General features: G+C 40.2%; 1 protein-coding gene across 1 annotated transcript in view; it reads left to right on the forward strand.

Annotated features, from left to right (window-relative positions):
• LOC134212279 (L-selectin) overlaps positions 1–25,849 on the forward strand; it is a 90,736-nt gene extending 64,887 nt beyond the window's left edge. The window contains exons 2-4 of the mRNA XM_062689984.1: positions 14,501–14,601; positions 24,599–24,999; positions 25,065–25,849. Of these exons, the coding sequence (XP_062545968.1) occupies positions 14,502–14,601; positions 24,599–24,999; positions 25,065–25,223 (660 nt within the window). The 5' untranslated portion in view covers position 14,501 and the 3' untranslated portion in view covers positions 25,224–25,849. The remainder of the gene's footprint in view (positions 1–14,500; positions 14,602–24,598; positions 25,000–25,064) is intronic.
• The last annotated feature ends 1,360 nt before the right edge of the window (positions 25,850–27,209 follow it).

Consider the following 27,209-nt stretch of genomic DNA (forward strand, 5'->3'; position numbering starts at 1 on the left):
GTATGATAATAAGATATTTAATTGCGGTTCAAGGTGAACATATTTGATCGCAATTGTTGATCACGTTTTCTTAAATGGCCCCTTAATTTTTTTTGGTTTAAACGGCATGTTTTGGTATCTTATGTTTACGGTAATATACCTATGTATTGTTTCTTATTACAAGCAAATAAAAAAAATGCTAATCACTATTTTTCTTTAATAAAAAAGTCAAGCAACACAAACCAATCCCAGTTTAGCATTAACACTGACACTACCAATTATTCCATGGTAACTAAAAGCACCATTTAGGGGAGGATGGTGTAATGTGCACCTCCTAATCTATTTAGATATTTTAACCAATATAAACTGAAAGGCCGCATCATTTCAACGTGCAGACACAAAATAACTATTTTGTTGTGATTTTCTAACGCATTTAAATTATATTTCATAATAAGCCTGGTGCAAAACGCATAAGGAGTGGGGAGGATGACACATTAGCATGATAAATAAATGGTGAATGCATGGTTGATTGATCACCGTAGTTAATTGAACAAAATTCTTAAATAATTTTTCTAAAAGGTTTTATTACAGTTCGGTATTATTATTATATGGAATTGCAACGAGAACATTCGCTCATATGAACGATGCTATGAATGGTTTTATGTGTTGGGTCATTTTACCCCATATGTACATTTTACGCCATTCTTCATTAATTTGTTTTTAGTACACCAATTTACCGAGCTATACACGATGATGAGATTGGGCTTTTGTCTGTGATTTGTAAACCTGACTCAGAACCATCTCTCAGTAACACATGCGAAATTAACTTATGATGATCCACCGTCGGCGAAAAAAAAATCCATTAAACTCTTTTTTGTTATTAACATAATGATCGTAGAATGGTCATTGTTGAGTTGATGCTATTTGTTCATTTAAGTAATGCTTAAGCTATCAATTAAACCGTCGCACCGTTTACTTTTTAACCACGTTAAGTGATTTTCAAGCTTTTAAGTTTTTTTTAGAGCTTTATTAGAATGATTTTTAAGTTGAATACAAATTTCATCACTAAAGCTTTTAAGTGCACAAAAACACTTTTCCATCTAAAAGTTACTGTTCTACAAAATTCTTATAGGGGAAGTGTACCGGTTTTGGCCACCTTAGTGCCTAATTTGGCCAACCCTGGAAAATGCATATTTTCCAAAAACTATCGGCCATTTTCCACTGCGAAGAAGCGTAAGGGATATATCTCCTGTTACAGCTGATAAAACCTTCGGAAAATGCTTTATTTTCGGAGTTATGCGAGAAATTGGCCAAATTAGGAACATGGCCAAAACCGGTACAGTTACCCTATTTATTCCAAACTAGTTGACCCGGCAGACGTTGTCTTGCATAGTAGGCGAAAATGCGCGTTGTGAACTGCTCAAGCAAAATTTTCATACGAATCTCAATTTTAGTTTTTCACGATTTAATCAACTTTACTAATAAGTTTCGACTGAGGAAATATCAAATAAACCCGTCGGAAACTACAACGAATGTAACTGCCGAAGGAATGAATGAAATCCATTCAGCCATTTACGAGTTATGCGGATACGAACACAGACCATTTCATTTTTATTATATAGAAGATAATTTATTATATTATTATTCCTCTGTATGAATGAATTTGAAGAAATTTTCATCAATTCACATTTATAAATGAACGCAAATAAATGTGAATTGAAGAAAATAACTTAATCTATCTCCCTAGAGTGCAGTTTTGACCTCTTTAATGTTACTATGTCTGAAACTTGATTATGCATATGTACAACATGTGATAGATTTAGTTCGGAAAAGGTATTGGAGGGTAACCGCCCCTTCGGTGGGGTTTGATCCCACGACCCCAGTTCGCATGACAGGTGCTTTCCCTACTAAGCTACGAAGGACCTCCGTCGTCCACCGCAGCTTAGCGGGTACTGATGAAACCAATACCCGGCCTAATACCCGGCATATAGGCAATTAACTTTGAATGTACTGAACTCGAGTGGCGATCTCTCTTCGCTTGTGTGGTCGGGTTGGGATCTGACGACCAAACTGGCACAACCTCACACAACCCTACTTCATTGAGCGCCGTTGCTGATGAAGCAAGTGTGTAGGAGCCGGACAATACTAAATACTCATCCTACTTGGTTGACATGTGTACAAAAATACATTTGAGAGTTAGTTCTGAAAATGTATTGCAAGAGATCGGCTGGTACCTATTATTTATTTATTCAGACTAAGGCCGAAGTGGCCTGTGCGGTATATAAGAGTCTTCTCCATTCGGCTCGGTCCATGGCTGCACGTCGCCAACCACGCAGTCTACGGAGGGTCCGCAAGTCATCTTCCACCTGATCGATCCACCTTGCCCGCTGCGCACCTCGCCTTCTTGTGCCCGTCGGATCGCTGTCGAGAACCATTTTCACCGGGTTACTGCCCTAGCAGCACACATATTCCACTTAAGTTACTGCAACTCGCATGTGACCAGATTTAGTCACAAACAAGTTGCTGTAACTGATTTTGTCTGACTTGTGCTACTCGGGTGTCCGACATTCTGGCTACGTGCCCGGCCCATCGCAGTCGTCCGATTTTCGCGGTGTGAACGATGGATGGTTCTCCCAACAGCTGATGCAATTCGTGGTTCATTCGCCTCCTCCACGTACCGTCCGCCATCTGCACCCCACCATAGATGGTACGCAGCACTTTCCTTTCAAAAACTCCAAGTGCGCGTTGGTCCTCCACGAGCATCGTCCAGGTCTCGTGTCCGTAGAGGACTACCGGTCTAATTAGATTTTGTAGATTGTTAGTTTGGTACGGCGGCGAACTCTATTCGATCGGAGCGTCTTGCGGAGTCCAAAGTACGTACGATTTCCAGCCACTATGCGTCTCCGAATTTCTCTGCTGGTGTCATTTTCGGCAGTCACCAGTGAGCCCAAGTACACAAATTCTTCTACCGCCTCGATTTCGTCACCACCGATGCAAACTCGCGGTGGGTGGCTCACATTGTCTTCTCTTGAACCTCTTCCTATCATGTACTTCGTCTTCGACGTGTTGATGACTAGTCCGATCCGCTTAGCTTCCCTCTTCAGTCTGATGTAGGCTTCCTCCATCTTCTCAAAGTTTCGTGCCATAATATCTATGTCGTCGGCGAAACCAAATACCTGGACGGACTTATTGAAAATTGTACCACTCGTGTTAATCCCTGCTCTTCGTATTACCCTTCCAAAGCGATGTTAAATAGCAAACACGAAAGACCATCACCTTGCCGTAACCCTCTGCGGGTTTCGAAGGGACTCGAGAATGTCCCTGAAACTCGAACTACGCACATCACCCGATCCATCGTCGCTTTGATCAACCGTGTCAGTTTATCCGGAAAACCGTGTTCGTGCATTAGCTGCCATAGCTGGTCCCGATCGATTGTATCATATGCGGCTTTGAAGTCGATGAATAGATGATGTGTGGGCACGTTGTATTCGGCTGGTACCTGGTGCTGGGAATTTGGTTTCATCAGTACCCGCTAAGCTGCGGTGGACGACGGAGGTCCTTCGTAGCTTAGTAGGGAAAGCACCTGTCATGCGAACTGGGGTCGTGGGATCAAACCCCACCGAAGGGGCGGTTACCCTCCAATACCTTTTCCGAACTAAATCTATCACATGTTGTACATATGCATAATCAAGTTTCAGACATAGTAATTAATTTCCACACCGGGTGGCTTAATACCCGGCATATAGGCTCTTTATGTACTTTTCTTGTTAATCTCATCATGTGTTTTCTTGTTTTATAATTTACGAGAAAGGCGTGATGGTGCCGCTAGGTGGAATATTCTACCGTCTAAGACGAATTAAGTACTCTCCATTGAATTCCACCAATTATTTTCGATATCTTTGCAGACACGTATTTCGACCACAACTGTGTGGTCGTCTTCAGTGTCTCGTACTTGACTCGACTGTCTGTACGACTGTAAGTCGAGTCAAGTACGAGACACTGAAGACGACCACACAGCTGTGGTCGAAATACGTATCTGCAAAGATATCGAAAATAATTGGTGGAATTAAATGGAGAGTACTTAATTCGTCTTATACGGTTGAATACATTCCACTAAAAGAGCTTAATATATTTTTCTGGAATATTCTGTTTTTTTTTTCCTGGACATTTGAGTAATATAATCAGAGGCTGAACATTTGTCCTAATTTTGTTGTTGTTTGAAGTTGTTCGAACAAAGAAGCTTTGAAGTTACTTGTTACCACGATGCGATGCACTCTATGATAAAACCATACATACATATAGCCACCCTATAACCAGAGACCGGCGGAGTGAAAAACTGTCGAAATGGCAACGTATGAAAATGCATGATATCGTGAAAATAAGACTGGCAGTTCTTGAACTTTTAGCTTTTTGGATGCAAAATGTAAACAAGTCGAATTGGAACCGCTTTGACGGTTGGATTGGAAACAAGATGGCGTCTTTGCCGATCTCTTATTGTAGTATTTCTAGTGTAATAAAACAAATTTGGAAGTCGTTTATTGTAATCACCGAATGTCATATGGTTTGATTAATGTTTTGTTCGAATAACTTGTTTGAAGAAATCCTAACGTGCAAATATATGACAAATGACTTAACGTAAAACGATTTAATGGGAAAACAAATTATTTTGGGCAATCAGCTTATGTAAGTTCTTAATGGGATTGGTATGCGAGTACATTCAATATGGGACAAGAAAGGTTTGGTATTTTTTCACATTTCTCCGGAACAAAGTCTTATTTTTTATCGCGTTATGTGAAAGTATGATTAAATTGAATGCTATTGTGACAAAAACTCAAATGGGATTGATATGCGAGTAGCAGCAGCTCACATGTTGTACAGAATTTTGAGTCACATATAACCGAATTCGGTCACAACAGAATCGCACTGAATTGTGCTGCTGGTACTGAAATCCAGTAAATGAGTGGGGTTACCGACCTACCGGGATACAAGCCGTGTTGATCTATCGAAACATGTTTTTTTTTGCAGAATAAAGGACATGATCGCTCACAATGATCTCAAAAGCTTAAGAAGCAACAGGCAAGCTGGTAGTATCACGAAAGTCTGGAAAGATTTAAAATGATAGATACAGTGTCAGCCAAAGCGTTAGCACATCATTGGAATATAACCCAGGTGAAAAATAAATTTTCATTCTTTTGACACTGTATGCAGGCGTTATTTCGAACCTATCGAGATCCTCTCGATGTCAAAAGATAATTTTCGATCAAAAACGGATGCGAAATGTAGATCTCAACTGCCTATGATCGCATATTTGAAACTATCGACAAAAGTAGTCATGGGAGAAATGGAACAATGAAGTTTGTGATATGCAAAAGTATGGAAATCTCAATGATTTTCTAAAAATTCCCTAAAATTGTACAAATACTTTATCCAGTTGGAATCTTTGGTAGAAACATTTTCATTACTTGGTGTTTAAATGCAGACAAACGTCGAAATTTTTTGCACACAGCGCATGGCGTACTGGCAATAAAGTTTTCTGGTGTTACGGTTATGCGATCACTTTGTTTAATGTTACAAAACAGCTACCATTTCAAGTTTTTTGGAACAAACTTTCTTATTTCACCTGGTCAGCTGAAAGAACTAGCAATTTGGAGATGATTCATGAGCTTACCTCAAAATCGACAAAAATGCAAATGTTACAAATATGCGATCATGGGCAGTTAAGGTCTATCCAGTATTTTGCGCTCAATAATGGCGGCCGAGTGAGTGCCTTTTTGACATTCAAGAGGTAGAAAATATTTACATTTTTAAATCAATGTATGCCATGATTCAATGAAAAACATTGGCACTCATTCGGTATCTACAAACAAACTAGTATTAAAAGTTTACTATTTCGTTATTCAAGGATTTGTATTTTTCTCATACATTTTCGATAAATAATCATTTTATCTTCTTTTCTAGAAATGTGAATGCCAAAAGAGATGAGATGATTTGTTTTCAAATGGTTCTAGCTCGACTCACTAAAATCCTGAAAAAACAATTTAAATTGTACTAGCAAGTTTCCTGAGGCAATACTAAGTACTGAAGTCTTCAAGTAGTGGCTGTTTTAGCATTGCGCTCACTGCTTTGCGTGTGCCCAACGTGCAAATCGGCGACTCTTGTATTCGCCTTTCCGACTCAACAACACTCCTTTTCCAAGGCGGCGGTAGTGACACTTCACTACTATAATGCCGCCTTATCTAGAAGAAAACTTACAGTCCTTTAGGCTTATTAGAATTGCGGGCCAGAGGGAATTGAATAGTGCAAAAGTTAGTTAGTCCAGCATAGTGAATTCAGCCTAACACTATCAGAGTATCACTTCACCCAGATATTTGGTAGCAGACTTCCTCTGTTCTTCCAACATTGATCATATTCATTATTGATTTGTCGATGTCTTGTGATTTTTACATTCCTAGAAAATGAAATAAAATTATTACAAAAAATGAATAAATCTCGCGCTTAGTTTCATAGGGGCGTAACTGTATTGATCGATTTCCCTTAATCGATTTTATATTTTGTTAATAACTCAATTCTTTCAAAACCATGGTTATATGATTATTGATTCTGGTACAAGATACAATCATCCTTTATCACACCAAACCATTGAATCATCGACTAACTAGCGCAATTCGGTATAATAATAAAAAGAAAACATCGACGAAGAGAAATCGATCTATACAGTTACGCCCCTATGAAACTAAGCGCGAGAAATAATCTACCAAATCCTTGAATAACACAATGGAGAATACTTTCACATTTGTTTGTAGATACCAGATGAGTGCCAATGTTTTTCATTGAATCATGGCCTACATTGATTGTAAAGTGAAATATTTTCTACCTCTTGAATGTCAAAAAGGAACTCACTCGGCCGCCATTATCAGATGCAAAATACTGGACAGCTCAGGAAGGTCTTGCAGGACCTACAACATTTGTGAGACTTTGAGTCATTTCGTCGAATGCCGTTTCATCGAATGATATTTGGTCGAAGGGACATTTGGTCGAATGAACATTTAGTCGAAAGGACATTTAGTCGAAGGGAAATTTAGCCAAAAGTTGAAAGTAAATTATATAGGTCAGTGGGAGTGAGGAAGTTTAATTAGTAGCGAAAGAAACGAATACGGGAGCTAATGATGATTTTCGCCTGAGCAAACGGAAACTTCTGGAACCCTGGTGGACTATAGAAAAAAATCAATACCTACAGAAATAGCAATACGTTAGGTACCAATGGGGAGAACCCCTTATTCTATTTTTTTTTGACACTAGCTTAAAACAAATGATATAAAAACTATTTTGATAAAACTTCATCATAGTCGGCTTTGGGACATTATGTTGATTGACATTTAGTCGAATGACTTTGGTCAATTGACATTTCTTCACAAGGTTGTTAGAAGAGGCATTTAGTCGAATGGACATTTAATAGAAAGTAAAGTGCAGTATAGATTTTTTTTTATTCTTTTCGTGGATACTCTCTCTTTCACCTAATATTCATTCAATAATTAAACTAATTCATAATTCATAACAAGTATAACATTCAGTTCCAGACATAATTCGTGAACGGATGGCTGAAAACTGAATTTCAACCAAAAAGCCTTACATCAAGTGTCATTCGACGAAACATCATTCAACTGAATATCATATGATCTGGTGTAGAAACATTTGTGTTAACGTATGGATGCTAGGTATTATTTTTTAATATAAACAGTGTAAAAGGCCCAACAGTGGAGGCAATAAACACCCGCTTTTATTGTTTTCTTACGGTTTTCTTACGAAACTATAGAAACACTACCGCAACTAATGGTGCAAAGGCCAAAAATTAATCAGGTATTTGAGGATAATTTACAGTTTTCGAGGATATTCTAAAGCTGTTTTCGCTTGTTTCGTATAATGACAATTCACCTAACTGATCAACCATGTGGGTTGCTACGTTTAATCTCCAGATTATCTAAAAACTACACTACCGCAACTATACCCGAGTAGACGAAAATAGCTCAATAATATCAAATGTTGATAAGATAGCAAAATGAGATATGAACCTGATTGATATAAGAGATAAAAGATCATACGACAATATCAATATTTTGCACTAAAATATCATGAGGAAATCAAGTTGTGCTATTTGAAATAAGTGATCGATATTATGTGTCATTAGTTTGTTCCTATCCATAGCATATCTTGATATTTGAATAATATTTCAGTGCAAATTTTTGATATTGTTACCTGTTCTATTATCTCATAGATCAATCAAGTCCGTATCATGTTTAGTTATTCTGTTCATTGCTTTTGCCCGGGTAGGACCCACGGTTATCGGAACTTTTACCCTAAGTAAAATATTGCACTAAACACTACCGCCTTCGTCAGCCACTTCCGAGGAAAAACTTTAAATGAAAAATACGAAATTCTGTTTTCTCTATCCTCGTATTTTCTCTAATCCTCGCTGTCCTCTTCTTAAAAGGCACAATAGCCTCTTCCACGGTACGGCGATCAATACCGATCCGGAAACCCCGAGCATATGCGATCTTGTGATAATGGAACCGCTTCTTCGCACACCAGCTCTCATAAACTCTCCTTCGAGCAACGTAAACAACGTAACATGAATCAGCCGTATCAGTTTCGCCGGAAAACCATGTTCTGGCATAATTTTCCATAATTCATTCCGTTTCACTGAATTGTGTGCCGTAATTGGCGCGCTCCAGTCTGTGCCCTTTCTTAAAGAGAGGGCAAATGATGCCGTCCAACCAGCCAACAGACAATTCCTCGTCTTCCCATATTTTCGACATAATAGGGTGCATAACTTTATAAAGCTGCTCACTGCCATGTTTGGGAAGTTCAGCCGAGAGCTGGTTCTTCCGCGCAGTCTCATTGTTTTCAGCTCTTAATGGCTTTTCTAACCTCATCTAGTGTATGCGACCAATAATCAATCAGAAGCCTAATTGCGCTTATTTATTATAGAATGGAAGCCAAAAATATTGCTTCATCATAAAGCTGTTTATTGCTGTCAAAGTTCACACGTCTTATTATCATTTAATATTATATCTATTTATAAAGCTCGCATATGAACAGACTATTAGCATTACCTTTCGGAAATCAGTAATGTTTGAACGAAAAGACTAATATATAGAATATTTTATGACAAAGGATCCTCGTTTAATAGGATCAGCGTTGTACGTATAAGAAATTTTTCAACAAACTACATAAGTTACATTTGGGTCTTTGGATAAAGAGTGGAAAATTCGATTAATTTATAACTTTTCCCTAAAACTACAGAAGCTTATTTTTGATGAAATTAATTTGCTCGACGATAATTTGAACTACGAACAAACTAACTCAAAATTCTTTTCACTGTGGCGCAAAAGCTGGTGATAGATAGAAGTGGACTAAGCTAGAACTTAGCTGGGCGTATAGATACTTTAAATTAGCCCGGTTAAAACAGAACTCGTCATCCTAAAACTCTCATCCAAATTTGTTTCTAGAAAGTTGACTAAGAATCGCTTACTTGAGCTTGAGCTTGAGCTTGATTTGACTGCTCGTAGTTGCTACTCCATTACGACCAGATCAGTTGTTCTTGCACAGGGAACCAACAGATGTTTGCTTGGTACTAGCACACATCCTCAATGTACAAGTACTGGTGATCTCATTTGTTAGGTCATACTGGCGCCTGCCACGTCAGAATGCAAGTCAATGTAGGGAAGGGGGAGGAAATGATGATGCAATCACTCGCCCACTGCAAGCCGAATATACCTCTGCACTTGCCACGAGTTCATGCGGAATTTGTTGGAATTTTTGGATTAGGTTCGAGAGGCAGAAGTCCGTCTTGGTTAACGAGCTGCCAATGTGATAGATAGGAGAAGGCAATTTATGGAATTTCTAATTGGATGTAGGAAACGAGCTCTATAGTTCATTTCCAATTCTAGCAGATTACTGTTAGAATACTGAAGTTGAAGGTATAGGAATAGTAATGGAAACGGTATGGAAGTCCATTTCCAATTCTAGCGATTGCTAGAACATGAGAAATATAGAGAAAGATACAAAGTAGGATAATGGAACGGACCTGGGATTGAACCCACGACCTCCTGCGTATGAGGCAGAAGCAGTAGCCATATGACTACCAAGCCCGATCGAAACAAGAGAAATCCCGCACTGAACTGATTAACTTTATTACCGGCCGCGCAATGCAGAACTCATTTATTCGGCCGATCGCGCGATCGTTCTGCTGTCCGAAGCAAGAGAAATCTCGCACTGAACTCAGAAAGTTGACTAAGAATCGCTTACACAGATTTAAGTCTTGTTAGATTTACACATAGTCCTGAAAATCCAACATCCGTATAACCGAGTTTGAATTTTTTTTGTAAATGTTTGGCGGCTGGTTGTAGTCATCGAGAGCACGAAATCAAAAGGTTAGATAAAGAGAGACATATCCCTAAACCAAAATCAATTGAAATTGTCATTGTTTTAATAATATTTCAAGGTTTTAACAATGTCCATAGATTTAAAATTCGACAAGAGTTAGGTATAATAATTTTTGGAAAATTCAAGCTTAATAAATGCAATTGCTTATTGGTTAATAAAAAGTGCCAGAAACATGTGTGAGATTTTGAAACGCAATTTTTGAACAAACAAAATATTTTAGCAATAATTTCTGAGCCCTTGTTCTGAATGGACCCACAATGGGAAAACATTTCTTGTCGAATGCAACATGTTGCGAGCAAATCTGTTAAAGATAAGTGCCTGCAAATCACTCGTATTTGCCTAAGGAAAATGATCCTATATTCCAATCAGCCCAATTTTCTATAGGAAACAATGGGACGGGACTGGTTGATGATAAGTTACTGAAAAATTGACGAGACTTTTTTACGTATTTCATGCGTTTAAAAATGTATTTTGGCCATAACTTATGATCCCATAGTCCGATCCGCCCAATAACATGGAGTCGTAAATGACCCTCGCAGTAAAAACCAACTTTTTTCAAGATTTATTCTTTCTTCCATTTGATTTAGCTCAAATCTATGCAGATAAAACTGAATCAACAATTTTATTCCGCAAAACTCGGTTCATGGTCACATCGCATTCCTTCAACAGAAGGATGCATTCCATACTGCACAAAGCACATGGTCTGCCCTAGTTATAGCTCGCTGCGCACCCCACCTTACCTCGCATGCAGTTCTGAGGGAGTGGTCTTATTGTGTAGGGGTTATCACGCCTATCTACACCCAAAAAAACAGATCTTACAATTATTGTATAAAAACGTGGCATATACAAATCTGTAGTGTTTTTATACAGATATTGTATTGAAATAATACAAATCTGTATAATATCAATACAACGATTGTATTAAAATCTTCCAAAAATTGTATATGCCCAATTATTATACAGTTTCTGTAAGGTTCTTATGCAGAACTGTATTAAAATCTGCCATCCGCTATCTATAGATAGTAGGAGGTTGAAAGTTCGAGTCCCTCCAAGACACGTGGATTATTTTTCGCAAATTTCATATCAATTTGTCCATTTCGAAACATGTGCTGTGCATATGCACAGCCAAGATATTTAACAAAAAAGTGTATTTTTTGTTAATATGCGGATTTATTATTAAGTTGTCCCCATTATTATCCATTATCCCTTATCCAGCTTACTACACGAAGCTTTTACAAGATGCGTTAGGCTTTTGATAGAATTTGCGTGTTTGTTGAAAACGGCACAGCTGTGCCATATTTTCACTCTTGGCTTCTTCCAGGCGGTGTTTTATCTTCAGTAAGAAGTGGACCTGCTGTCTCTGTCTCCGGTTCCAAGTGTTCAAAACCGAGTCTCTTGTTGCTCCTTTACGATGTTGCTTTCAAGTGTAACGTTAATGGCAGCTTTGATTGTAGGTACTCCAGTCTTCAGGAGTGCGATGCTGCAAGGTGCTGCGCGTTTGCAGTGGCGTCATCCGGCTGGGTGCTTCAGCCGTTCTAGGTCGTACTGACTGAGGCGGTTGTCTAAACCAAACATTGTTTATTTTAGAGAGAAGTTCATCCATCACCAGGTAGTGGTCAGAGTCGACATTAACGCCATGACAGTTCCCGACGTCTATAATGTCGGAGGAGTGCCGTCCATCAATCGAAACGTGATCATTTGTGATTCTGACTGCAGTGGTGATCTCCAGGTGTACCTATACGGAAGGCTGTGTTGAAAGTAGGTGATGCGAATGACCATATTCTTGGAGTCGGCGAAATAATGGATGTCTTTCGTCAACTGATGGGTGCTGAACTATCCAATAGTAGGTCCAAAATCTTCCCTTATTACCCAACCAGAGTGTTCCACTCTTCTTCCTTTTGTGATGATAGATTTTATCAAATTCTCGATCTACCTCAATTTCCAAAACTCTTTAAATATCATCTATTTTTTTTTCTTCGATTTTTTGTTAATATTTTCGTAGAGCATACTCAATGTTGTAATAAATCCAAAGCCTAAAAATATCCAAAAAGGAACTACGTAAAAGCTATGTCAGGTTTTGCATGAGTATGTATCTTGTATGACAAGTACAATGGATGCACTAGACCCAGGGAGACGAGAATGTTTCTTTTCCGGAATCAGCAGAGACCGGACCGAGAATCGAACTCGCCATCTTTGGATTGGCGATCCTACGCCTTTGCTCGCAAGGCTATCTTGAGACACAGTTGCATCACCTTGACAGAAGCCACGAACATGTTACAAATGCATTTCAGTCTTCCAGCTAACGCCGAACAAATTGCATGTCATTGTGTTCATTATTTACATAACTGAATGATTATCAACACCAAGATTTACTACATCAAACCTCCCGGATCATTAGATACGAGATCCAACAAAACTCCAGGTGGTCCTCCCGTTTGCACATACTTCATCAATCACACACGATAATATTATGGTTCTCTTAGCTGTCAATGGTTAGCGTCCACAGTTGTCCCCTTATTCTGCCCTTATATGGACGGCCGTCATAAGCCGTGGAAGGGTACCATGCCGCAGCCCTTGTAGCAGTTACACCGCTTTCGGTGCTCCGTTCAGGGCAGGGTGGAGAAAGTTTTTCGCGTGTAATCATGAGTGAATTATCTCACGAACGTGATCCCTCGGTCCATCTTGCAGAGGGTGTGCACTGTGCAGTGTATGTACCTCTTATGTTGTCTTCTCGGTCCTTTCCATTTGATCTCCAAGAGGGACGTAGAATGAATTTTGAGCAGGTCGTGTTATTATGCAATAGAGGTTGGTTTTGTAGGTCTTGGCACGTTTATTCAACTGCCAATGGTGACTGGAATGTTAAAGACTTTTACTTCCAAAAAGAATCGCTCATAAAGGTATGTGATATTCTGAAAAAATGTGTTTAGTAATTTGAAGCGAAATGTCAGCACCATTGAATACAAATTCTAAGATTCACCAATTTGAATGAGAAATTCTAAAAGAAGTAAACCAACGAAAATGATAACCAAACCAATGTATTATTTAAAAAAACAAATTTCAACCGGGGAATACGAAAAGCTGAAGAGTTCGTTTGGTCGGGGTTCTGCCAAAACGCACTAAGCAGATCAATGACTGACTTGTGATATTTTGATCGTAAAAGTAAAACGGAAATCATTTAATATCAATTGATCCACACATTTGTTGTAGGATATCCTTAGTTTTGGGGTAGTGGGAAATCCAATAGCCTGGGCAGAAAAAAGGGTAATTTTTTGTTGGCGCTTGGTGCGATTTAGCAGAACCCCGGCCATTTGAAACTTTATTTTAATTTGTTGTTGCGATGATATTGTTGAAAAATTTCACATGTTCACACTCGCATGACAAAATTGTTGAAACGAATTCAAATAGAACATTGCGTTCCATAAATAAAATAATTCACATGAATTATTTAAAGTTGTAATGCAAATATCTATATTCAGATACCATTAATTTAGTATCGCATTTCCTCAATCCCTTCACGCGAAAAAAAAACGTCATTGATTCATCAAGGCTAGAGAAGAGAGCACCGCGAGCGATCACAATCGAACCAGCGATTAACATGTTAGCGTCGATCAACTTGTCTCTTTTGTACTGGCGACGACTCACTCGATTGGTTGGTTAATCAATTTCATCTCTAATAGAAGAGCGAATTTGGTGCACGAAACCCGAAGCACACTGCAACAACTAGTAAGTTAGTGGGCCGCAATCGTGAAATTGAAATTTAAAGCCACACAAAAGAAAAATCGATAACAATGGCATTCACATCGACCACGCTACTGGTTTATTCGGTGACTGGCCCCTTCGAATCGTCACATATATGGACCGTACCCTCAGAAGTAGATAAACAGTTTCAGGAAATAGGTTTGGCTTTATGGTGAATAGCCGAGCACAAAGGGCACAACCGATTGCAATCTAGTTTACTGGCCATGGTTCACTTGGGAATTTTCCACAAACTATGTGGTCGGAATGTGATGTGTTCACGAAAATGTGAATTCCTGAGAGATAATTAACGCATTTTCCTTCGTTTCATTATTCATTTCAGGATGTCCGTGTTGCGAACACTGGTGCTGCTGGCCATCGGTGCCACCGTGGTACTGGCCCAACGACGACTTGCCCTACCCGATCCTAGAAGTTGTGCCAACCGTAAGTTTCAACATTGCATACCTATCGTTAAGCTTTTAATTTGGGCAATATCCTTCACGCTGCTGAGGCTTACACTTTTGAACCGAACATACAATAACTTAAGCCAAGAAATCTTCTCGTGATTCTCAGCATAATAATCTGTATTAAATTCTGCATGAAATGAATGAGTTACATAGTTCTTCATCGTAAATGGTGCCATCCAGCTCCAAATTACTGTTTTTCGATGTTTCTTCATACATTTTTCATACATACTTTTAAATGAGTTTAGCACCACAGAAACGTCAACCGAATTGGCTGAAATTTTGTCCAGACCATCAGGGCTTTAAATTACACTGCCGTGATGAGGCAATACCGACTAAGGGTAGCCGTGTATGGCAAATGCAACAATACCACCACATATTCCAGAACGCGGGTATTCAGGCATGAAGAATCGAATCAGAAATTGAAAGAATCTTCACTCTTTGACACTTCAAATAACACTTTTTCGCAGGTTCTCCATCGTCAATTATCGGTGTGCATAATCGGTTATACACTTCCAAAACAATTCCATTGTAGTTCTATCGCCTATATCTCATCAAATGTGTCTCATGATGAGGTTTTCTCATTTGAGAGTCCTCCAGAGATATCGATGTCTCGACCAACATGGGCATGGCTACTTTAGTTCCCATCAAAAATATCAAAAGGCTGGATTGAATAAGAAGGCTGTAACGTATCGAAAGGCTGGAATCTGTGGAATGCAATGAAACACCAACTTTGTATTGAGTAGTAGAATAGTCAATAAAAAAAGAACAAATAACAAAAAAATAAAGAATAAAGAAAAAAGAAGGAATACGAAAGAAAGAAAGAAAGAAAAAGTTAAAAGGAAAAAAGAAAAACGAAGGTGGAAGAAGGAAGAAGAAAAAAAAAGAAAGAAGGAAGAAAAATGGAAGTAGTAAAAAGGAAGAAGGAAGAGAAAGGGAAGAAGAAAAAAGAAGAAGGAATAAGGAAGATAGAAAAAGGAAGAAGGATGAAGGAATAGGGAATATGAAATATGGAAGAAGAAAAAAGGAGTAAGAAATGAGAAACAAGAAATAATGAAGAAGAAAGAGGGATAAAGGAAGAAAGAAGAAGAACGCAGCAAGAAGGTAGAAGGAAGAAAGAAGAAGGAAAATGGAAGACTAAAATTGAAACAATAAAGAATAAAGTTTGATTAATAAAGAAGGAAGAAAGAGGAAGCAGAAAGAAAGAAGAAGAATAGAAGAATGCAGAAGGAAGAAAGAAGAATGACGAATAAAGAATGAAAAATGAAGCAAGCAGAATCAAGGAAAAGGGAAGAGTATAGAATAATGAATAAAGAATGAAGCATAAAGTATAATGAATGAATAGTGAAGAAGGAAGAAGAAATAAGGAAGGAGAAAGAAGAAAGAATGAAGACTGAAAGATAAAGAATGAAGTAAAATTTACTTTTTAGGCTGCCACCAAATATCTCGCCCTGTATAGTAAATAACAAAGTCGCAAGAAGAGTAAGCATTATCTCTACTTGTGCCCCTATTAGGGCAAATGACTTCCAGCATTAAATCTATTTCCCACGTTCAGCTTTTCGAGTTTAAAGCCTTTCGTCTACCTTTTTCGCCTCTTTAGCCTTTCATGTCCAGCTGTATGAGTTTTCAGCTTTATGTGATTTAGCCTTATGTTGAAGTACCCTAAAAACTGAGTCAATAATACGACGCCATAATACACGGTTTGAAGCCACATTTCTCCTTCCTCGTTTTGTACTTGGTTCAGCCACCTAGTACCAACCGGGTCTAAAACTCAGGCATTCTTGCAACATGTCCTGCCAATCGTGCCCCTCCAGCTTTAGCTACCTTTTGTGTACTGAGTTCTTCGTAGAGTTGGTCGTGATCCATCCTTCGCAGTTACACTTCGTTTTCTTGCACACTGCCAAAGATTGTCCACGCATCTCTCGAGTACTCCGAGTGCTTGCAAGCCCTCCTTGATCATGGTCCAAGTTTCATGTCCGCAGAGGACCTCCGGCCTTATGAGCCTTTTGTACATGATACATTTAATGCGGTTGTGAATCTTTTTTGACCTCAGTTTCTTTTGTAGCCCGTAGTAGGCTCGCCCTTTACATGCGCTTTCTTATTTCACGGCAAACATTATTATCAGCCGTTAGCAACAATCCAAGCTAGACGAATTCCTCGGCCAACTCGACGGTATCCTCGGTCTATTGTAATACTGCCCTGTCGCGCCTGGTTTTGTTGCCTTGCGTTTGTTGTACCGTTCTGCCACATTGAAAAATGTTCGGTCCACAATATCACGCGCGAAACAAACAAATTGACTGGATCTGTTGATGATCGTACCTGCTGTAACACCCGGCTCCCCTAATGACACCTTGTCGTAGTCCCCGACAGGATTCGAACGAACTGGAGTGTTCGCCTGAAATCTTCATACAGTTTTGCACACCATCCACCGTTGCTTTGATCGGTCTGTTCTCGTCCATAATTTTCCAATGCTCTACGCGGTCAATACTGTCGTATGCCGCCTTAAAATCGATAAACAGATGGTGAGTTGGGACCTGCTATTGATGTCATATTTAAAGGATTTGCCTTACAGCAAAGATCTGGTCCGTTGTTGAGCTGCCGACTCAACGAAGCCGACTTGATAACTTCCCAAGAACTCATTCACTATTGGTGACAGACGACGGAAGGTGATCCAGATTTTGACTATCAGTTTGTGCAAGCAAGTATCCAGTTTTTCCGGGGCCTTCTTTATGAGAGCAGCTCCGGTACCATCATTACCAGCTGTCTTATTAACCTCCTCCTCCTTAATTCCTCCTTAACCTTCTTAATTTCCGCCCTTCCCTGTACTCTCAGTGCCATTTGAATGTTTCTCATAGTGCTGATCACCACACGTTCGTCCGTCAAGATGCTCACATTCTCATCCCTACACTTCTCGGCTCGCAGCACGTAGCCTTTGTGGGATGCGTTGAGCATCAGATAGAACTTGCGTGTTTCAAGATGAGCCGGCCAAGGGCCGAAAATCTCGTTTTTAAAGACTATAATAATAATAACTTGCATGTTTCTTGAGAACGGCACCGCTGTTCCATCTCCTCGCACATCTCTTCTTCCAGGCGACATTTCTTCTGCTTCAAAAGGCGGGTATGTTGTCTGCGTTTCCGCCTAAAACATTCCGGGTTTTTTGTTGCAGCGCGATCGCCCATGCTGCGTCCTTCTCCTCCAGAATCTGTCTGCACTCTTCGTAAAACCAATCGTTCCGTCGACTTCGTCCCACACCTCTCTCCACTGCGCCGTTAATGGCTGATTTAAGTGTATTCCAGCAGTCATCAAGAGGAGCCCCATCGAGCTCATCCACTTTCGGGAACGCGGGATGCTTTGCTCTTGCATAGTCCCTTTTTTGTCGCTGTCGTCTTCGCCGATTGCTCCGGTCCATATTCTTTGGCTTGCTGAACTTGATTTGCGGGGAATCGATTATGCCCAAATTTCCGGTGCATCATGATGCACAATTTTACTTAAAGTCCCTCGCTGGCATTCGGATGATGATCAGCGGCCTCTAACATGGGAAACAGACGCTCGATCAGATTTGCATCCCCGTATCCCCGCTCGTATCCCGACTGGCTCCACGGTGAGGTAGGGATAGGAGTTGCTTGGTAAGAGGCTAAGGACCGCAAGATGGGGTCTTTCATACGCGAAGTACCAATGTTACGGGTATAACCCGTTAGGTATATGTACGTAAGGCATAAAGACGTTAGGCATAACTGACGTTAGGCATAATTTACGTTAGGCATAATAAACGTTGGGTATAAAATGACCGAAAGAACAGATCATGACATAAAGAAGGCAGAATTATGCCAAACGTCTATTATGTCTGACGTACTTATGCCTAACGTCCGTTATGCCTAACGTCCATTATGCCTAACGTCCTGATGCCTAACGTCGTGGACCCCAATGGTACGCATTGTTACTCAGCATTTGTCGGGCCTATTTTCAATAATTTGCATTCCAATCACTCATTAAGAAAAACAGAACCAAAATCAGAAATTTGTTTGTAGACAGCAAGCTTATTTTTCCATGACAGTGTAGACTTGCGATTGATTAATGGATAAAGCAACTTTAGCAAAATGCTGCACTTGGTAACTGTTTTGTCGATCTGCTGTCTGAAGATCAGCTTGCTGTCTAGTGTAAGGCCAAGGTATTCAGCAGTATCAGCCAATTCCAACGATGAGCAGCTGCCGGAACAAGTCTAGGGGATCGGGACTCGGGAGTGAGGAAAAATGATGTATGTGCCTTTGCCGTGTTGATGAAGATACTCCAGCTTGCGAAGTATTCTGTTAGGACATCCAGGCCTAGTTGGAGCTTCGATGTGAGGGGTCTGATCACTCTACCATTGTAAATGATGGAAGTGTCGTCTGCAAACAGAAACGGAGTGCCACCTCATGGGAGTGATAAGCAGATTAAATAACGGGGGCCCGAGGATACTGCCCTGGGGAACGCCTGCGATGATGCGGTGCGCATCCGAAGTAGCTCCGCCGATGGAGACCCGGAATGTCCTCGCCGACAGATAATTTTTGATGATTTTCACCAGGAAGCTGGGAAGATTGTGAAGCTTGTACACCAGACCATCGTGCCAAACGTTGTCGAAGGCTTTTTCGACGTCCAGCCCATGGCGTGTGATTTGGATACCGACTTGCTCCGACTAAGGATGTTTTTTTACTGTGGTAAGCTGGTAAACGGTTGACCGACCATGGCGGAAACCAAAGTGTTCCTCAAGTTGGATATTGTTTTGTTCGGAAGATTCGAGAAGCAGGCGATAAATTACTTTTTCATAAAGCTTAGATAACGCTGAGAGAAGGCTGATGGTCCGATAGCTTTTAGGGGAAGTAGCTAGGCCGTACACTGATTAAAAATCATGGCAAGATGTTCGAAAAACGGCTCACCCATGTGCTTGATTTCCAGGTTGAAGATGTTGTAAAAACCCGGAGCCTTCATATTTTTGGAGGTTTTGACATAGGTCGACAGTTCATCAGCAGTAATCGCCAACTCCTCCGAGAAGTCGTTGGGAAGTTGATCGAAATTGTTTGCATGTTGCCATATTCTGTCCAAGACTATGTGAGCTAACGAAGTGCCGGCCTAACTCAGCAGTCATTTCATCCAGAGTTATTAAGCAATCAGTAGAGTTATTGCTAACGGGATCAAAATTTTAGTTGACTTCTAGAACGGCGTGGCACAAACTGGGAGAGCGCTGACTTTATTGGATAAATCATTATTTTTTAGGTAAACCATTCTGGCCTTGATAATTTTGGTCAAGCGATTACAGTCTGTCTTCAAAGATGGTTGATTAGTGCGTTGAAATTGCCTTCTTTTGACATTCCGCAGACGGATTAAGTCTTTGGTGAGTGTATCGATGTTTAGGGCATTGCTTACCTGACGGACCACCGGTACGTGCAAATTTCGCGCCTAATTATAAAATTATATAATGAGCAGAAAAAACAACAACAACAAGCAAAAAACAACAAGCTTTCTCCAGGAATTCCTTCCAGGGACGGGAATGGTTGACATTTCTTTTTACCATTCATTCTTCCATGCAAAAAAATAAAAACAAAACCAAATTTGACTGGATAAAATGTAAATATTCACATAATCAGAGTGTTTTAACGTACATTTCCCAACACTGTCCTTCAACAATTGCTCCAGGCACTCTATCAGGAATTCTATCGGGGATTCCTTAGGAATGCCTCCAGCAACTTTTTTGGCAATGTCTTCAGGAATTTCATCATCAATTTCGCCGGGAATTGATCCGAAAATTCCACCATTATTTGATCCAAGAAATCCTCCACGAACTAATTTCTAAGTTCTGCATGGAATTCTTTAGATAATTCTTTCGTGCTGTTTCTCATAAAAAAATCTGAAAAAATGTACCGTGGAATTCCTAAGAATATTCCGTGAAAATTCCGCAGAATTTCCAGTAAACATTCCTGAGAATTTCGCGAAAAATCTTCGAATTTCTTGTGTAAATTCCATAAAATTTTCCGTGAAAGTTGTGAATAATTTCTTGAGAAAATTGCAAAGATATCTCCTGGAATTTCAGCGAAAATTTATACAGAAATTATACTGAAAATGAAATCAACAATAGAATTTTCGGAGGAATTCCTAGATTAATTCCCAAAGAATCCTGAAAGAATTCCGGTGGAAACTTCAAGATTTCCACTGGGAGATCCTCCAGGAGTTTCTCCGAAAATTCCTCCGGGAATTCTTCCAGAAGTTCCGCCGGCAGTTCCTCCAGGATTTCCTAAGAGAATTATTCCGGTAGTTCTACGGGGGTTCCTCTGAAAATTCTTCCGGGAATTTCTCCAGAATTTCATCCGGGAATTCATTTAGTCTTTTTTTTATATAGATATAGAAATTCCTCCAGAAGCTCCTCCGAAAATTTATCTGGGAGCTCCTCAGGGAATTCTCCGGGAGGTCCTCTGATGATGATGATGGTCCAGCTACATACCCCTAAGAAGGTTTCAGCTAGACGAGATTTGTCTATAAGATGAATTTTATTTAAATTATTCAAGATTTTTTCCAGAATTCTTCTGGTAGCTTCACTGGCAGATCCTCCAAGGGTTCCTTTGAAAATTCTCCCGGGAGTTTCTTCAAAAATTCCTCCCGAAGTTCCTTTGAGAATTCCTCCGAGAGCACCTGCGAGAATTCCATCGGCAATTCATCCGGAAGTTTCTTCGGGAATTCCTTCGGGAGATCCACCTGTAGCTCTTCCAGGAAATCATTCAGGCTTTCTTCAGAAATTTAGCTGGAAATCTCTCCCGAAGTTCTTTCGATAGGACCGGGAGGTCCTCTAGGAATCCTTCTAAAAGTTCCTTCTGAAATTCCTCCCAGAGGAATTTCTGGAGGAATTCCCGGAGAAATTATTAGAGGAATTCTCTGAGAAACTGCCGGTGGAACTTCTGGAGGAATTTCTTGAAGAGCTACAGGAAGAATTTTCGGAGAAAATCCTGGAGGAACTCTAGAAAGAATTCCTGGATGAACTTCCGTAAGAATTCGTAGGAACTCCTGGAAGAATTCTTAAGGAACCTTCCGGAGGAATTCTCCGAGGAACTTCTAATTTTTAGATAAATTCCTAAAGAGAGCCTGAACGAATTCCTGAAAGCAAGCCTGAATGAATTCCTGCAGAGGAACTACTCGTGGAACTCCCGCAGGAATTTTCAGAGGAAAAGCAGGTGGAATACCCGGAGTTGAATTTCTTGAGGAACTTCCGAAATCCCATTTCCCGTGAAATTCCTGCCAAACATCCTCCAGAAATTCCCTGTGAAGTTCCTGGAGAGATTTCCGGAGGAACTTTTGGAAAAACTCTTGGAGGAACTCCCACAAGCACTTCCAGAAGAATTCTCACAAGGAAGTCCTGAAACGATTCTTGGAGAAGATCCTGAAGGATTTTCCCGAGAAATACCAGAAGGAATTCCTGGAGAAGTACCCGAAGGAATTCCCGGATAAATACCTGGAATACTTGGACGAAATCTTGGAGAAATTCATAAAGAAATTTTTAGAGGAAAAAGATATTCTGAAGTAATTGCGTAAAGAATTCTAGAATGCAATCCTAGAGGATATTGAATTTATGGAGGTATTCCCGGAAAAATTCCTGAAAGTTATCCCGGAGGAATGGATTTAAAGGTAGTCCCATACCTCGGGAATTTGGTCCGCGGATTTTTTTCCCCATGTGTTTACATATGCGATGTTTTCGGGATTTGGGCACGGAAAATCAAAATCCTGGCCCCATTTGAAATGCACGGGGACCAATATCCGGCGGAAATTTTCTCGAGGTGTAAAGTGACCTTAAAGGAAGAGTTCCTGGAGGAATGCCCGGAGAAGTCCCTAGAATAATTTCCGAGGGAATTTCTTTTAGAATTACAAGTAAAATCATGGAGTGAAATCGAAGGATTTCCGTCATAAATTTCTGAAGAAACTTTGGAATTGGTGAAATTTTGGGAGGAAATTCCGTACGTATTCTTAAAGGAACTCTCGAATGCACTCCCAAAATAAATTACGAAGTTTTTTTTGGAAGAAATATCTAGAATTATTTGGAGACGAGCCAGCCTCGGGCTGAAAGTCTAGGAAGACTAAAGACATAAAAAAAAATCTAGAATTAAAACTTGTAGAGAAGGGAAGAAAAGAAATTTTCATGGAATTTCCTCATGAATTTCCTAAAAAAATAGTGAAGGGTTTCTAGATAATAAGGAAATACTATTACATGAGACGATATTCAGAGGAATTTGTGGATCACTTTCCGGACGAATTTAGAAGTTTCCAGGGAGCTTCTAGAAGGATTTCAAGGAGAATTCTTGAGCCCGAAATATTTCGAGTTGTTTTGAGCTTTCATATATTATGGATACTGGATACCCTAATAATTTTGTTAAAAATCTTTTGAATTTCAACCACCTATTTCTTGGATAGTGCACATGTTTAAGGAAACTCATTTCAGTACTCGTTCAACAGATAACACTGAATCAACAATTTGACGCCACAATACACGGTTCGAGGCCGCATCTCTCCATCCTCGAATGCGCCCCACGCTCGCCAAGTCGTTTTGCACCTGGTCTGCCCACCTCGCTCGCTGTGCTCCACGCCGTCTCGTACCTGCCGGATCGGAAGCGAACACCATCTTTGCAGGGTTGCTGTCCGGCATTCTTGCAACATGCCCTGCCCATCGTACCCTTCCGGCTTTAGCTACCTTCTGGATACTGGGTTCGCTGTAGAGCTGGGCGAGCTCGTGGTTCATCCTTCGTCGTTACACACCGTCTTCTTTGCACACCACCAAAGATGGTCCTAAGCACCCGTCTCTCGAATACTCCGAGTGCTTGCAAGTCCTCCTCGGGCATTGTCCATGTTTCATGTCCGTAGAGGACAACCGGTCTTATTAGCGTCTTGTACATGACACATTTGGTGCGGTGGCGAATCTTTTTTGACCGCAATTTCTTCTGGAGCCCGTAGTAGGCCCGACTTCCACATATGATGCGCCTTCGTATTTCACGAATAACATTGTTATCAGCCGTTAGCAAGGATCCGAGGTAGACGAATTCCTCGACCACCTCGAAGATATCCCCATCTATCGTAACACTACTTCCCAGGCGGGCCCTGTCGCACTCGGTTCCGCTCACCAGCATGTATTTTCTCTTTGACGCATTCACCATCAGTCCAAGTTTTGTTGCTTCACGTATCAGGCGGGTGTACAGTTCTGCCACCTTTGCAAATGTTCGGCCGACAATGTCCATGTTATTATAAAATCAATTTTTTGCCAAAAAATCGTTTTGGTATTACCGCGATAATTTTTTACCCTATGAAACTCGAAACTCAGGTGTGGTAAAATTCAAATTATATCTGAGCTCTGGTCGAATTTTCAGCAAAATTGGTTCACACGCAATCAAGATCTAGATCTCCAAAGTTGACCATTTTGTATGAAAAACGGCAAGTGGGCTTTTTATTATGCAGGTCACTGTATCTATTGTATTCGTATATTCGTACAATGGCGGGCATAATAAAGCTTTCAATTGATAAATGTGGAAATGGTAACAGAATACTAAGTTGAAAAGCACCAAGTTCCAATTTAAATGTAGAGCCAATAAAAAAGAAAAAGAAGTACAAGTCTCATGGTCACCCGAAAATACTAAATTTGTACTCAGTACAATATATACCATGATTAAATTTAAAACAGTGTATAAAACAAATACATCTTTTTTGTATCAAGACATGCTCTATCTCATCCGGCATGTTCATCTGGTGTCGACAATCTTGTCATGGTGGGAAATCTTGCTTGACTCCCCGACGGCAACTTCAATAATATGACAAATGTAAACTCGTACGAATGTAATACCTGAGCAATGCAACCAAGCCGCAAACAGGTTGCATATTTACGACCGGAAGTCTCAAGCCTATACATTTGATTACATCATATGCCTGCATTTCATACATGCATTTAAATTCATCATTTCACTTTCCTATTGTAGGCGTGCGGCACGCCACGTACCGAGATGCTCGTGGCGTAGCTCATTCGTACTTCTTCAGCTGGGAGCACAACCCAACTCGCAACCTGGAAGTGGACTGGCTCGATGCCCGTAACATCTGCCGTCGCCATTGTATGGACGCCGTCTCGATGGAAACGCCCCAGGAGAACGAATTCATCAAGCAGCGCATTGCCCGCGGAAATGTCCGATATATCTGGACCTCCGGACGGAAGTGCAACTTTGCTGGATGCGACCGCCCGGATCTGCAGCCACCAAATGAGAACGGATGGTTCTGGTCCGGATCGGGAGTCAAGATTGGACCCACCACCCAGCGCAACACCGGAGACTGGAGCTACACCGGAGGATACGGACAGCAACAGCCGGACAACCGCGAGGCAGCTCAGGTATGAAAATAAGTTTTCTTCAAATAGATCAAATCAGGAAAACTCTTATTTCTTTCGCATTTTAGGGTAACGACGAATCTTGCTTGTCGATTCTGAACAACTTCTACAACGACGGACTGAAGTGGCATGATGTTGCCTGCCACCATCTGAAGCCATTCGTCTGCGAAGATTCCGATGAGCTGCTGAACTTTGTTCGCTCCCGCAACCCAGGAATCCGTCTGTAAAAAAATCACCCCAAATCCCACATTCTCAGCCAAATTTTACAAAAATCCCAGTGTTCCTCCAAAAATTCCCAGTCCCCCATCCCAAACAAGATACTGCCATAAGTCGGCTTAAAGGTTTCGCCTTGAATACAAGGAAAGGTCACCCGTCACTTGACCGTGATAGCACCTTTCACGAGTAGTCGCATCCAAACCTGACCTATGGCAACTCAATACAGCTTGAAAAACCAGCTTACGCCTTGGAAAAAAGTATCAAAAAATGGCCAGCGGAAGCATCAACAAATTGTACGTTATACTTATTGTGTTTTATTATTTATTGTAATGTAATTATGTTTAAACGTGATGAAAAAAACAATTGTGCGAATTTTCTCTGTACAAAAGAGCAGCGTTAGAGAATTATGGAAGAAAAAAATATCTAATATGATAATGCTTTTAGCGTGAAAAGGTGATGCTAGCTTTAGTGTAAGTGGAGTAGAAGTTAATTTTTGTTCAAAATTTAATTTGTTCGTTTTTGGTAAATATTCATCAAAATTCTAACCCATTTGTATACACTAGCGTCAGCGATTCAAGTTTTGTACATTTGTAAGTTTTTGTTTTCTATTCCGGAAAATAAAAAGTACCAAATTTTAGATCAAACTATTTTCTTTTGATGACTTCTCCCAAACTAATACAATTGTTCTGGGGAACACTCAAGACTCAGTCGTTCCAGGACTACTTAAACCGCTTTGAGTTGAACAAGGTTAAACCAAATATTTCAACGAATTTCATTAGGAAGATCCAAAGCTACAAATGACAGAAAGATTGTATGGAATAAATTACGTTATTCAAGTCTAGTCCGAAATATAAGAAATATAAATAAAACCAGTAAAACCTAGAATACATGGGGAGAAGTAGAGTACATTCGTATATATACGGGGTATAATGGCCAACGTTTTTTATAATGTTAGTGAGCGTTAAACTCACATTATTACCACGAGGGATAATTGACAATAATTAAAAAAGGGTGATAAAACTAAAAAAAACGCATTTTGGCATTTCGAAATATTCATTCAATGCTTGTTCAGTCAAAGTTTGGAAGGAATTACTCGAAGAACACAGCAGGGACTAAGCCCAAGGGCATGAAGATCCCTCCCCAGGCCAACTGCGAGTTTTCATGCCTGCCTAGGATTATGTGGGGTTTTACAGTGAGCTCTGTTAAACTTAGTTAAAAAGTTGCATGTATTCGCAAACAAGCTCGCCAAAGCGACCGTGTGCCATTCAAAGTGAACAAGCCCACGTCCTGGTGTTAGATGACACGACGGTCCTTCGTCAAAATGCTATCATTACGAACGACATAGAAGATAATACGACTCGATACAATCGGCAAGTACCTAGGCAATGAATAAAGGATCACGATTGGAAGCTTGGAACATGGAACTGCAAGTCGGTAAAGCTATGTCCATTTAGAATCTTTGTTTGTCTACCTAGGCACCCACTTGCTGTGGTATAAATTTCACGATGTTTCGTGCAGCGAGTCAAAAATTATTCCAGATGGAAGACGAAAGGAGAGAAAAAAATCTGCACACCCACGACGATGGAACCTACGTCAAAATGGATTTCGGACAGCTTCCTAGCCAAAAATTCTACATGGCGACGGCACGAGGTGTAGTTCCTGCGAAGTTTGCTTTTTGGACAAACTTGCAAAAAAACACAGATGATTTTGGCAAGGGATATGCAGCTGTGGAGCAAAGACCTAAGGGTCTGTTCACAAATTACGTAACGCAAAAATCCGAGTTTTGCCCCCTCCCTCCCCTTCGTAACAAAAAGTAACATTTTTCGCCCCCCTCCCCCATATAACGCGTAACTGAGAAAATTTTAATTCCATTTATTTCTTTCTCTGAAGCATGTAGGTTTTGGTATTTATTGAAAACTGTTAGAATAGGAACGGCACATGATTAAATCCAAGGATATCAAGAATTCAGCTAGTAAAAACTAGAATAGAATTTGCGA

The sequence above is a fragment of the Armigeres subalbatus genome, chromosome 2, assembly GCF_024139115.2.
Source record: "Armigeres subalbatus isolate Guangzhou_Male chromosome 2, GZ_Asu_2, whole genome shotgun sequence".
Classification (NCBI taxonomy): Eukaryota; Metazoa; Arthropoda; class Insecta; order Diptera; family Culicidae; genus Armigeres; species Armigeres subalbatus.